This window comes from Pseudophryne corroboree, chromosome 12, assembly GCF_028390025.1.
Source record: "Pseudophryne corroboree isolate aPseCor3 chromosome 12, aPseCor3.hap2, whole genome shotgun sequence".
Taxonomy (NCBI): Eukaryota; Metazoa; Chordata; class Amphibia; order Anura; family Myobatrachidae; genus Pseudophryne; species Pseudophryne corroboree.
Genome location: NC_086455.1, coordinates 1,263,221 through 1,274,874, shown reverse-complemented (window position 1 = coordinate 1,274,874; position 11,654 = coordinate 1,263,221). Strand labels below are relative to the sequence as shown.

The following is an 11,654-nucleotide window of genomic DNA, read 5'->3' as shown; positions in this document are numbered from 1 at the left end:
GAATGTCCGTCTGTCCTGGCCTCGGTCGGTCACTGTCTGTCTGTCCTGGCCTCGGTCGGTCACTGTCTGTCTGTCCTGGCCCCGGTCGGTCACTGTCCCTCTGTCCTGGCCCCGGTCGGTCACTGTCTGTCTGTCCTGGCCGCGGTCGGTTACTGTCCGTCTGTCTGTCCTGGCTCCGGTCGGTTACTGTCCGTCTGTCCTGGCTCCGGTCGGTCACTGTCTGTCTGTCCTGGCCTCGGTCGGTCACTGTCCCTCTGTCCTGGCCCCGGTCGGTTACTGTCTGTCTGTCCTGGCCTCGGTCGGTCACTGTCCCTCTGTCCTGGCCTCGGTAGGTCACTGTCCCTCTGTCCTGGCCTCGGTCGGTCACTGTCTGTCTGTCCTGGCCTCGGTTGGTCACTGTCTGTCTGTCCTGGCCCCGGTCGGTCACTGTCCCTCTGTCCTGGCCTCGGTCGGTCATTGTCTGTCTGTCCTGGCCCCGGTCGGTCACTGTCTGTCTGTCCTGGCCCCGGTCGGTCACTGATTGTCCGTCTGTCCTGGCCCCGGTCGGTCACTGTCCGTCTGTCCTGACCCCGGTCGGTTACTGTCTGTCTGTCCTGGCCCCGGTCGGTCACTGATTATCTGTCTGTCCTGGCCTCGGTCGGTCACTGTCCCTCTGTCCTGGCCTCGGTTGGTCACTGTCCCTCTGTCCTGGCCTCGGTCGGTCACTGTCTGTCTGTCCTGGCCTCGGTTGGTCACTGTCTGTCTGTCCTGGCCCCGGTCGGTCACTGTTCCTCTGTCCTGGCCTCGGTTGGTCATTGTCTGTCTGTCCTGGCCCCGGTCGGTCACTGTCTGTCTGTCCTGGCCCCGGTCGGTCACTGATTGTCCGTCTGTCCTGGCCCCGGTCGGTCACTGTCTGTTTGTCCTGGCCCCGGTCGGTCACTGTCTGTCTGTCCTGGCCTCGGTCGGTCACTGTCCCTCTGTCCTGGCCCCGGTCGGTCACTGATTCGTCTGTCCTGGCCTCGGTCGGTCACTGATTGTCCATCTGTCCTGGCCCCGGTCGGTCACTGATTGTCCGTCTGTCCTGGCCTCGGTCGGTCACTGATTGTCCGTCTGTCCTGGCCTCGGTCGGTCACTGATTGTCCGTCTGTCCTGGCCTCGGTCGGTCACTGATTGTCCGCCTGTCCTGGCCTCGGTCGGTCACTGATTGTCCGTCTGTCCTGGCCCCGGACGGTCACTGATTGTCTGTCTGTCCTGGCCCCGGTCGGTCACTGATTGTCCGTCTGTCCTGGCCTCGGTCGGTCACTGATTGTCTGTCTGTCCTGGCCCCGGTCGGTCACTGTCCCTCTGTCCTGGCCTCGGTCGGTCGCTGTCTGTCTGTCCAGGCCTCGGTCAGTCACTGTCCCTCTGTCCTGGCCTCGGTCGGTCACTGTCTGCCTGTCCTGGCCCCGGTCGCTCACTGTCTGTCTGTCCTGGCCCCGGTCGGTTACTGTCCCTCTGTCCTGGCCTCGGTCGGTCACTGTCTGCCTGTCCTGGCCCCGGTCGCTCACTGTCTGTCTTGGCCCCGGTCGGTCACTGTCTGTCTGTCCTGGCCCCGGTCGGTTACTGTCTACCTGTCCTGGCCTCGGTCGGTCACTGTCTGTCTGTCCTGGCCTCGGTCGGTCACTGTCTGTCTGTCCTGGCCTCGGTCGGTCACTGTCTGCCTGTCCTGGCCCCGGTCGGTCACTGTCTGTCTGTCCTGGCCTCGGTCGGTCACTGTCTGTCTGTCCTGGCCTCGGTCGGTCACTGTCTGCCTGTCCTGGCCCCGGTCGGTCACTGTCTGTCTGTCCTGGCCTCGGTCGGTCACTGTCTGTCTGTCCTGGCCTCGGTCGGTCACTGTCTGCCTGTCCTGGCCCCGGTCGCTCACTGTCTGTCTTGGCCCCGGTCGCTCACTGTCTGTCCTGGCCCCGGTCGGTTACTGTCTACCTGTCCTGGCCTCGGTCGGTCACTGTCTACCTGTCCTGGCCTCGGTCGGTCACTGTCTGCCTGTCCTGGCCCCGGTCGCTCACTGTCTGTCCTGGCCCCGGTCGGTTACTGTCTACCTGTCCTGGCCTCGGTCGGTCACTGTCTGCCTGTCCTGGCCTCGGTCGGTCACTGTCTGTCTGTCCTGGCCCCGGTCGGTCACTGTCTGCCTGTCCTGGCCCCGGTCGCTCACTGTCTGTCCTGGCCCCGGTCGGTTACTGTCTACCTGTCCTGGCCTCGGTCGGTCACTGTCTGCCTGTCCTGGCCTCGGTCGGTCACTGTCTGCCTGTCCTGGCCTCGGTCGGTTACTGTCTACCTGTCCTGGCCTCGGTCGGTCACTGTCTGCCTGTCCTGGCCCCGGTCGGTCACTGTCTGCCTGTCCTGGCCCCGGTCGGTTACTGTCTGCCTGTCCTGGCCCCGGTCGGTCACTGTCTGCCTGTCCTGGCCCCGGTTGGTCACTGTCTACCTGTCCTGGCCCCGGTCGGTCACTGTCTGCCTGTCCTGGCCTCGGTCGGTTACTGTCTACCTGTCCTGGCCTCGGTCGGTCACTGTCTACCTGTCCTGGCCTCGGTCGGTCACTGTCTACCTGTCCTGGCCTCGGTCGGTCACTGTCTACCTGTCCTGGCCTCGGTCGGTCACTGTCTGCCTGTCCTGGCCTCGGTCGGTTACTGTCTACCTGTCCTGGCCTCGGTCGGTCACTGTCTGCCTGTCCTGGCCTCGGTCGGTTACTGTCTACCTGTCCTGGCCTCGGTCGGTCACTGTCTGCCTGTCCTGGCCCCGGTCGGTCACTGTCTGCCTGTCCTGGCCCCGGTCGGTTACTGTCTGCCTGTCCTGGCCCCGGTCGGTCACTGTCTGCCTGTCCTGGCCCCGGTTGGTCACTGTCTACCTGTCCTGGCCCCGGTCGGTCACTGTCTGCCTGTCCTGGCCTCGGTCGGTTACTGTCTACCTGTCCTGGCCTCGGTCGGTCACTGTCTACCTGTCCTGGCCTCGGTCGGTCACTGTCTACCTGTCCTGGCCTCGGTCGGTCACTGTCTACCTGTCCTGGCCTCGGTCGGTCACTGTCTGCCTGTCCTGGCCTCGGTCGGTTACTGTCTACCTGTCCTGGCCTCGGTCGGTCACTGTCTGCCTGTCCTGGCCCCGGTCGGTCAGGGTAGCCTGTGTGCTGTGATCAGTAGACTGGAGCAGCGAGCACTATGTGCGTCTCCTATGAGCTCTCCCTCCAGGTGCTCTGTGGCTACGAGTCTAGACAGCTGTGAGGCGCAGTACGATGACTCCCTATCATCCTGTCACATTCCTGCTGACTCCGCCATCACCTGGGGACACGCAGGACTCCTGTCTCAGCGTCTGCGGAGCAATGCTCCCTATTCCCGGTCACACAGCTGGGAGACTCCATAGGAATGACTGACAGCATCGCCCATAGCCATTACTCCGTCAGACTGACAGGAAAATAACCCTGCGTGGGGTAACTAAGGCCGTCAGCGGGCGGAGAGCGGTTCCCTCAGTCACCCCAGATCCTGCCGCACTCAGGCAGCCCAGTATAATTATACCCCAGATGTGACACAGGGGGTGACGTGACCCGAGACCCAACACAAGGCGTGGGCGGCAGGACCGCGTGACTCTCAGCCACATGTGGAACGTACTCCGGGACTGATTCTGATTGGGAGGTAAAGCAAAAAAACAACACCAGTAACTGTGCCCCTGGGTAACACCACGCTGCAGTGCAGGGGGGGCGGATGTAACATGTGCAGAGAGTTAGGTGTGGGGGCTACATACAGAAGCAGCCAGTAACTGTGCCCCTGGGTAACACCACGCTGCAGTGCAGGGGGGGGCGGATGTAACATGTGCAGAGAGTTAGGTGTGGGGGCTAAATACAGAAGCAGCCAGTAACTGTGCCCCTGGGTAACACCACGCTGCAGTGCAGGGGGGGGGCGGATGCAACATGTGCAGAGAGTTAGGTGTGGGGGCTACATACAGAAGCAGCCAGTAACTGTGCCCCTGGGTAACACTACGCTGCAGTGCAGGGGGGGCGGATGTAAAATGTGCAGAGAGTTAGGTGTGGGGGCTACATACAGAAGCAGCCAGTAACTGTGCCCCTGGGTAACACCACGCTGCAGTGCAGGGGGCGGATGTAACATGTGCAGAGAGTTAGGTGTGGGCTACATGTAGAAGCAGCCAGTAACTGTGCCCCTGGGTAACACCACGCTGCAGTGCAGGGGAGAAGGGGGGGGGGGGGGTGTAACATGTGCAGAGACTCCACACTGAGAGCTACATTGCAGTGTGAGAATAAATCTAATAGATCTGCCTGACGTGTGGGCTACATGCAGAAGCAGCCGGTATTTACCCTGCACAGAAAGTGTAAGTGTGTTTCCTCCCCCTGCGAGGCATCGCGGTGTGTTCCAGACACACTTACCTACGTTTTTGCTTTACTTACACTGAGAATCAGGCCCTCTTTCCGGCGCAACCCCCCCCCCCTTCCCCTGCACACACGCACGCACACACATATATGTAGCGACGGCTTGTGGGCTGGAGGTATATGACATATGCACATCCCAGGGCCCCAGATCATGGGGTATAGAGAAATATAATAATATAATCCCAGCACTATATCATAAATTAGGGGCGGCACCGGAGGAACTATCTGTGTGGAGTTTGTAAGTTCTTGTTGTGCTCCTGTGGGTTCGGGGGGGGGGTGTGTGGTGTGTGTGTGTACATGTTATAGGGAATATAGAGTGTAAGCACCACAGGGGCAGGGCGTGATATACTCTCTGTACAGCGCTGCTGCGTGTGTGTGTGTGCTATATGAGTAGCTGGTAATTGGGGTACGGGGTCCATCGGTCACAGCTCGTGCTATCGCTGACTTAGAGGAGAGCGCTGTATGGAGACAGCGCAGAGGCTCCTGTATAGACAAGCGCAGTCTCCCATCCATCCCTCTGAGCGCCTTATCCCCCGGATCTCATGAGGGCCGGATTACTCCTCAGGAATTCTGCTAATTACCTCAGGAAAATAAATGTAGTTGGGGGTCAGTGACCCTCGTTATCCGGGTGAAAGCTTCCGTGATCTCCACATTCCTTATACTCACGTCTACAATTGGAGTGTCAGCTCAGTGTGCCTAAACGCCTGGGATTACCCTAATGAGATCATCTGCCCCAGAGATGTGTGTACCCCACAGAGTCTGACACACAGGCATGGGCTTCCATGGGACGCTTTATACAAGGCTGCCCTCGTGTGGTCATAAAGGGACATTACACTCTCATGGAAGATGGCTGGAGAGCAGGGCCCTGCGCAGTATAATAATAATAATAATAATAATAATAATAATGTTATTTATATAGCGCTTTTTCTCCAATAGGACTCAAGGTGCGTAACAGATACATAGCATAATATAGTACAGAAAATAATGAAGTACATTTTCATACAATACAGAAGCATGAAGATACTATGGGGACACTATGGAAATGCTGAGTAACAGGAAAGTCTTGAGTCTACTTTTGAAGGATTCTATAGTTGGGGCCTCTCGCACTGTGCGGGGAAGTGAGTTCCATAGAGTCGGAGCCGCATGACTAAAAGCTCGACCCCCATACGAATTACGGTAGATTCTAGGTACTGCTAAAAGTCCTTCATCTACAGATCGCAGTAATGGAGTGGGGCAGTATGGGGTCAGAAGCTGTTTCAGGTACCTTGGGCCTTGGTCATGTAATGCTTTGAAACTCAGTAAGCCAATCTTGAAGATGATTCGCCATCTTACAGGCAGCCAGTGAAGGGAGTAGAGGATGGGTGTTATGTGGCTGGAACGGGGCTGGTTGGGTAACAGCCTGGCCGCTGTGTTCTGCACCAGCTGTAAGCGCTGCAATTCTTTTGCTGGGAGACCAAGGTAGAGGGCATTACAGTAGTCTAATCGAGATGATACCAATGCGTGTATTGTATGACAGACCTGGCCAACCTGTGGCTCACCAGCTGTTGTGAAACTACAAGTTCCAGCATGCTCTGCCACAATTTCACTACTAGGGAATGCTAAAGCTGTGACAGGGCATGCTGGGATGTGTAGTTTCACAACAGCTGGAGAGCCACAGGTTTGCCAGACCTGATGGATGACTTTTGGCAGATCATCTGAGGGAATTAAGTGCTTGATTCTGGCTATGTTCCTCAGGTGAAAGAATGAGGATTTGATGTGGCTGATATCTGATGTTTAAGTGTCAGATGCCACCATCCAGGACAAAGCCGAGATTCCGCACACGATCACTGGTCTGTAATTCGGAATCCCCAAGTGGAAGTCCAGTTGGTTGGCTATGCTGCAGTCGTGTCCTTTGATGTTGCGGTCCTATCACAAGCTGACTTTGATACTGGTTTACAGTCTTCTGACACGTTCATTGGTCAGTCACTGGGCTGCGGTCACTGATGTTACAGCATCTAGCTGCTTCCTCCACTGATTCTATTATGTGGTCCATGAAAACGGCCCCTTTGTGTCACAGCTTCCCGTATCTCCGCAGCAATGCTCCATTCTGGGGTAGCGCTAGAATGACCCCAGAACTTACACCCGCTCATGTGATATTATGTCATAGGTCAGTATCCTCTGGGTCCCAGCTCCCTACAGGAACGCCTGGCCTTTCTCTTCCTTTCATTCCTTTAGGCCAACCATGCCTGTCCCATAGACTGGGAATGGATCATCGGTCAGAACTTGCTCCTCTCTGTCTACAGCTACTTATTTACCTCAGCGCAATAGGTTATCGCTTCACAAATGCGACACCAGAGACTACTTCACCAGCAAACGCATAATACTCCTGGCGGTCACACAGGGCCCATGGTAATGGGGTCATCTCTTGAGGGAGATACAGGAGTCCAGTCATGTGGGGAGTATGTGAGGAAATGCAGGAGCAGAAATACATGGTCTACAGTCTATGAACAACAAGAACCGGGCATAACAGAAGCCAATATTAAAATGGTCTACTGACAATGTCACCCTGTGTCACAGTGTCTGAGGCCGCATCAGATGGGTGTTTGAGGCCGCATCAGCCATCTATAGGAGCCCATCAGGTGGGTGTCTGTGGCTACATCAGATAGGTGTCTGAGGCTGCATCAGCCATCTATAGGAGCCCATTAGGTGAGTGTCTGAGGCCCCATCAGCCATCTATAGGAGCCCATCAGGTGGGTGTCTGTGGCTACATCAGATAGGTGTCTGAGGCTGCATCAGCCATCTATAGGAGCCCATTAGGTGAGTGTCTGAGGCCCCATCAGCCATCTATAGGAGTCCATCAGGTGGGTGTCTGTGGCCGCATCAACCATCTATAGGAGCCCATTAGGTGGGTGTCTGAGGCCCCATCAGCCATCTATAGGAGCCCATCAGGTGGGTGTCTGTGGCCGCATCAGATGGGTGTCTGAGGCCACATCAGCCATCTATAGGAGCCCATTAGGTGAGTGTCTGAGGCCCCATCAGCCATCTATAGGAGCCCATCAGGTGGGTTTCCGAGGCCACATCAGCCATCTGTAGGAGGCCATCGGATGCGTGTCTGAGTCCCCATTAGCCATCTATAGGAGTCCATCAGGTGGGTGTCTGTGGCCGCATCAACCATCTATAGGAGCCCATTAGGTGGGTGTCTGAGGCCCCATCAGCCATCTATAGGAGCCCATCAGGTGGGTGTCTGAGGCCCCATTAGCCATCTATAGGAACTTATTAGGTGGGTGTCTGAGGCCCCATCAGCCATGTATAGGAGCCCATTAGGTGGGTGTCTGAGGCCCCATCAGCCATCTATAGGAGCCCATCAGGTGGGTGGCTGAGGCCGCATCAGCCATCTTTAGGAGCTCATCAGGTGGGTGGCTGAGGCCACATCAGCCATCTTTAGGAGCCCATCAGGTGGGTGGCTGAGGCCACATCAGCCATCTATAAGAGCCCATCAGGTGGGTGGCTGAGGCCACATCAGCCATCTATAGAAGCCCATCAAGTGCGTGGCAGAGGCCACATCAGCCATCTATAGGAGACATCAGGTGGGTGGCTGAGGCCGCATCAGCCATCTATAGGAGCCCATCAGGTGGGTGGCTAAGGCCACATCAACCATCTATAGGAGCCCCTCAGGTGGGTTTGTGAGGCCACATCAGCCATATATAGGAGCCCCTCAGGTGGGTGTTTGAGGCCAAATCCACCATCTATAGGAGCCCATCAGGTGGATATCTGAGGCCACATCAGCCATCTATAGGAGCCCATCAGGCACATCAGCCATCTATAGGAGCTCATGAGGTGAGTTTGTGAGGCTACATCAGCCATCTATAGGAGGCCATCAGGGGGGTGTCTGAGGCCATACCAGCCATCTATAGGAGCCCATCAGGGGGTGTTTGAGGCCACATCAGCCATGTATAGGAGCCCATTAGGTGGGTGTCTGAGGCCCCATCAGCCATCTATAGGAGCCCATCAGGTGGGTGTCTGTGGCTGCATCAACCATCTATAGGAGCCCATCAGGTGGGTGTCTGTGGCCGCATCAGCCATCTATAGGAGACATCAGGTGGGTGTCTGTGGCTACATCAGATAGGTGTCTGAGGCTGCATCAGCCATCTATAGGAGCCCATTAGGTGAGTGTCTGAGGCCCCATCAGCCATCTATAGGAGCCCATCAGGTGGGTGTCTATGGCTACATCAGATAGGTGTCTGAGGCTGCATCAGCCATCTATAGGAGCCCATTAGGTGAGTGTCTGAGGCCCCATCAGCCATCTATAGGAGTCCATCAGGTGGGTGTCTGTGGCCGCATCAGCCATCTATAGGAGCCCATCAGGTGGGTGTCTGTGGCTACATCAGATAGGTGTCTGAGGCTGCATCAGCCATCTATAGGAGCCCATTAGGTGAGTGTCTGAGGCCCCATCAGCCATCTATAGGAGCCCATCAGGTGGGTGTCTGTGGCTACATCAGATAGGTGTCTGAGGCTGCATCAGCCATCTATAGGAGCCCATTAGGTGAGTGTCTGAGGCCCCATCAGCCATCTATAGGAGTCCATCAGGTGGGTGTCTGTGGCCGCATCAACCATCTATAGGAGCCCATTAGGTGGGTGTCTGAGGCCCCATCAGCCATCTATAGGAGCCCATCAGGTGGGTGTCTGTGGCCGCATCAGATGGGTGTCTGAGGCCACATCAGCCATCTATAGGAGCCCATTAGGTGAGTGTCTGAGGCCCCATCAGCCATCTATAGGAGCCCATCAGGTGGGTTTCCGAGGCCACATCAGCCATCTGTAGGAGGCCATCGGATGCGTGTCTGAGTCCCCATTAGCCATCTATAGGAGTCCATCAGGTGGGTGTCTGTGGCCGCATCAACCATCTATAGGAGCCCATTAGGTGGGTGTCTGAGGCCCCATCAGCCATCTATAGGAGCCCATCAGGTGGGTGTCTGAGGCCCCATTAGCCATCTATAGGAACTTATTAGGTGGGTGTCTGAGGCCCCATCAGCCATGTATAGGAGCCCATTAGGTGGGTGTCTGAGGCCCCATCAGCCATCTATAGGAGCCCATCAGGTGGGTGGCTGAGGCCGCATCAGCCATCTTTAGGAGCTCATCAGGTGGGTGGCTGAGGCCACATCAGCCATCTTTAGGAGCCCATCAGGTGGGTGGCTGAGGCCACATCAGCCATCTATAAGAGCCCATCAGGTGGGTGGCTGAGGCCACATCAGCCATCTATAGAAGCCCATCAAGTGGGTGGCAGAGGCCACATCAGCCATCTATAGGAGACATCAGGTGGGTGGCTGAGGCCGCATCAGCCATCTATAGGAGCCCATCAGGTGGGTGGCTAAGGCCACATCAACCATCTATAGGAGCCCCTCAGGTGGGTTTGTGAGGCCACATCAGCCATATATAGGAGCCCCTCAGGTGGGTGTTTGAGGCCAAATCCACCATCTATAGGAGCCCATCAGGTGGATATCTGAGGCCACATCAGCCATCTATAGGAGCCCATCAGGCACATCAGCCATCTATAGGAGCTCATGAGGTGAGTTTGTGAGGCTACATCAGCCATCTATAGGAGGCCATCAGGGGGGTGTCTGAGGCCATACCAGCCATCTATAGGAGCCCATCAGGGGGTGTTTGAGGCCTCATCAGCCATGTATAGGAGCCCATTAGGTGGGTGTCTGAGGCCCCATCAGCCATCTATAGGAGCCCATCAGGTGGGTGTCTGTGGCTGCATCAACCATCTATAGGAGCCCATCAGGTGGGTGTCTGTGGCCGCATCAGCCATCTATAGGAGACATCAGGTGGGTGGCTGAGGCTGCATCAGCCATCTATAGGAGCCCATCAGGTGGGTGGCTGAGGCTGCATCAGCCATCTATAGGAGCCCATCAGGTGGGTGCCTGAGGCTGCATCAGCCATCTATAGGAGCCCATCAGGTGGGTGGCTGAGGCTGCATCAGCCATCTATAGGAGCCCATCAAGTGGGTGGCTGAGGCTGCATCAGCCATCTATAGGAGCCCATCAGGTGGGTGCCTGAGGCTGCATCAGCCATCTATAGGAGCCCATCAGGTGGGTGGCTGAGGCCGCATCAGCCATCTTTAGGAGCTCATCAGGTGGGTGGCTGAAGCCACATCAGCCATCTATAGGAGCCCATCAAGTGGGTGGCTGAGGCCACATCAGCCATCTATAGGAGCCCATCAGGTGGGTTTGTGAGGCCACATCAGCCATCTATAGGAGCCCATCAGGTGGGTTTGTGAGGCCACATCAGCCATATATAGGAGCCCCTCAGGTGGGTGTCTGAGGCCACATCAGCCATCTATATGAGCCCATCAGGTGGGTGGCTGAGGCCACATCAGCCATCTATAGCAGCCCATCAGGTGGGTGGCTGAGGCCACATCAGCCATCTATAGGAGCCCATCAGGTGGGTTTGTGAGGCCACATCAGCCATATATAGGAGCCCCTCAGGTGGGTGTCTGAGGCCACATCAGCCATCTATAGGAGCCCATCAGGTGGGTGGCTGAGGCCACATCAGCCATCTATAGCAGCCCATCAGGTGGGTTTGTGAGGCCACATCAGCCATCTATAGGAGGCCATCGGATGGGTGTCTGAGGACCGCACTAGCATCTATATGACCAGTGAGGTGGATGTCTGTGGCCACATCAGCCATCTATAGGACCCGTCAGGTGGGTGTCTGTGGCCACATAAGTCATCTATAGAACCCGTCGGGTAGGTGTTTGAGGCTTAGGTGCACATCGCTGTTACAACGGCTGACAAGTGATTGATGACGTTCCGTGGTACACTACCTGTGATCTTAGTGATCTAGCTCCAGACTTGTAGCTTGTGATGTAGCACCAGGTGAGAATTGACTCTCCTCTCTCTTGGGTATAGGGATAGGTGGCATAGATGTCTAGCAGACATGAAACTCGTTTCCATTGATGCTGGAGGTCTTTCCATCCATGTAGTGCCTTGTTACGACGTACCATGCTGATTTATATTAATGATGACACAGGAGCCGGCAGAGATGACTGAGGCTCCTGCGGTTACTTCTCAGGCAGTCGCTGGGCACAAGGCTGGTTTGTGTTACTGGTAACAATAAGAACTGGGCTTGAGGTCCAGAGCGGTAGTGACAGTGATGGGATGCCAGTATAGGCTAGGAGTGGTCCTCTGCCTTACAATATAAATCCTAAGCTGTCTCATTGGCCTTTGCAGCGGTGTCCAGGCCCGACTCCACATGGAAGATGCCCTTCAGTACTTAGTGTATTGCA

The 11,654-nt window shown here is 56.3% G+C and overlaps 1 protein-coding gene across 1 annotated transcript; it reads right to left on the bottom strand.

The window, feature by feature from the left end:
* Positions 1 to 2,053: 2,053 nt before the first annotated feature.
* Positions 2,054 to 3,401, bottom strand: LOC134980770 (skin secretory protein xP2-like). Its single transcript, XM_063947727.1, has 2 exons — positions 3,384 to 3,401; positions 2,054 to 3,139 (listed from the first exon to the last, which is right to left on the bottom strand). Exons 1-2 carry the CDS (start codon positions 3,399 to 3,401, stop codon positions 2,054 to 2,056), a joined length of 1,104 nt encoding a protein of 367 aa, XP_063803797.1.
* Positions 3,402 to 11,654: the final 8,253 nt, after the last annotated feature.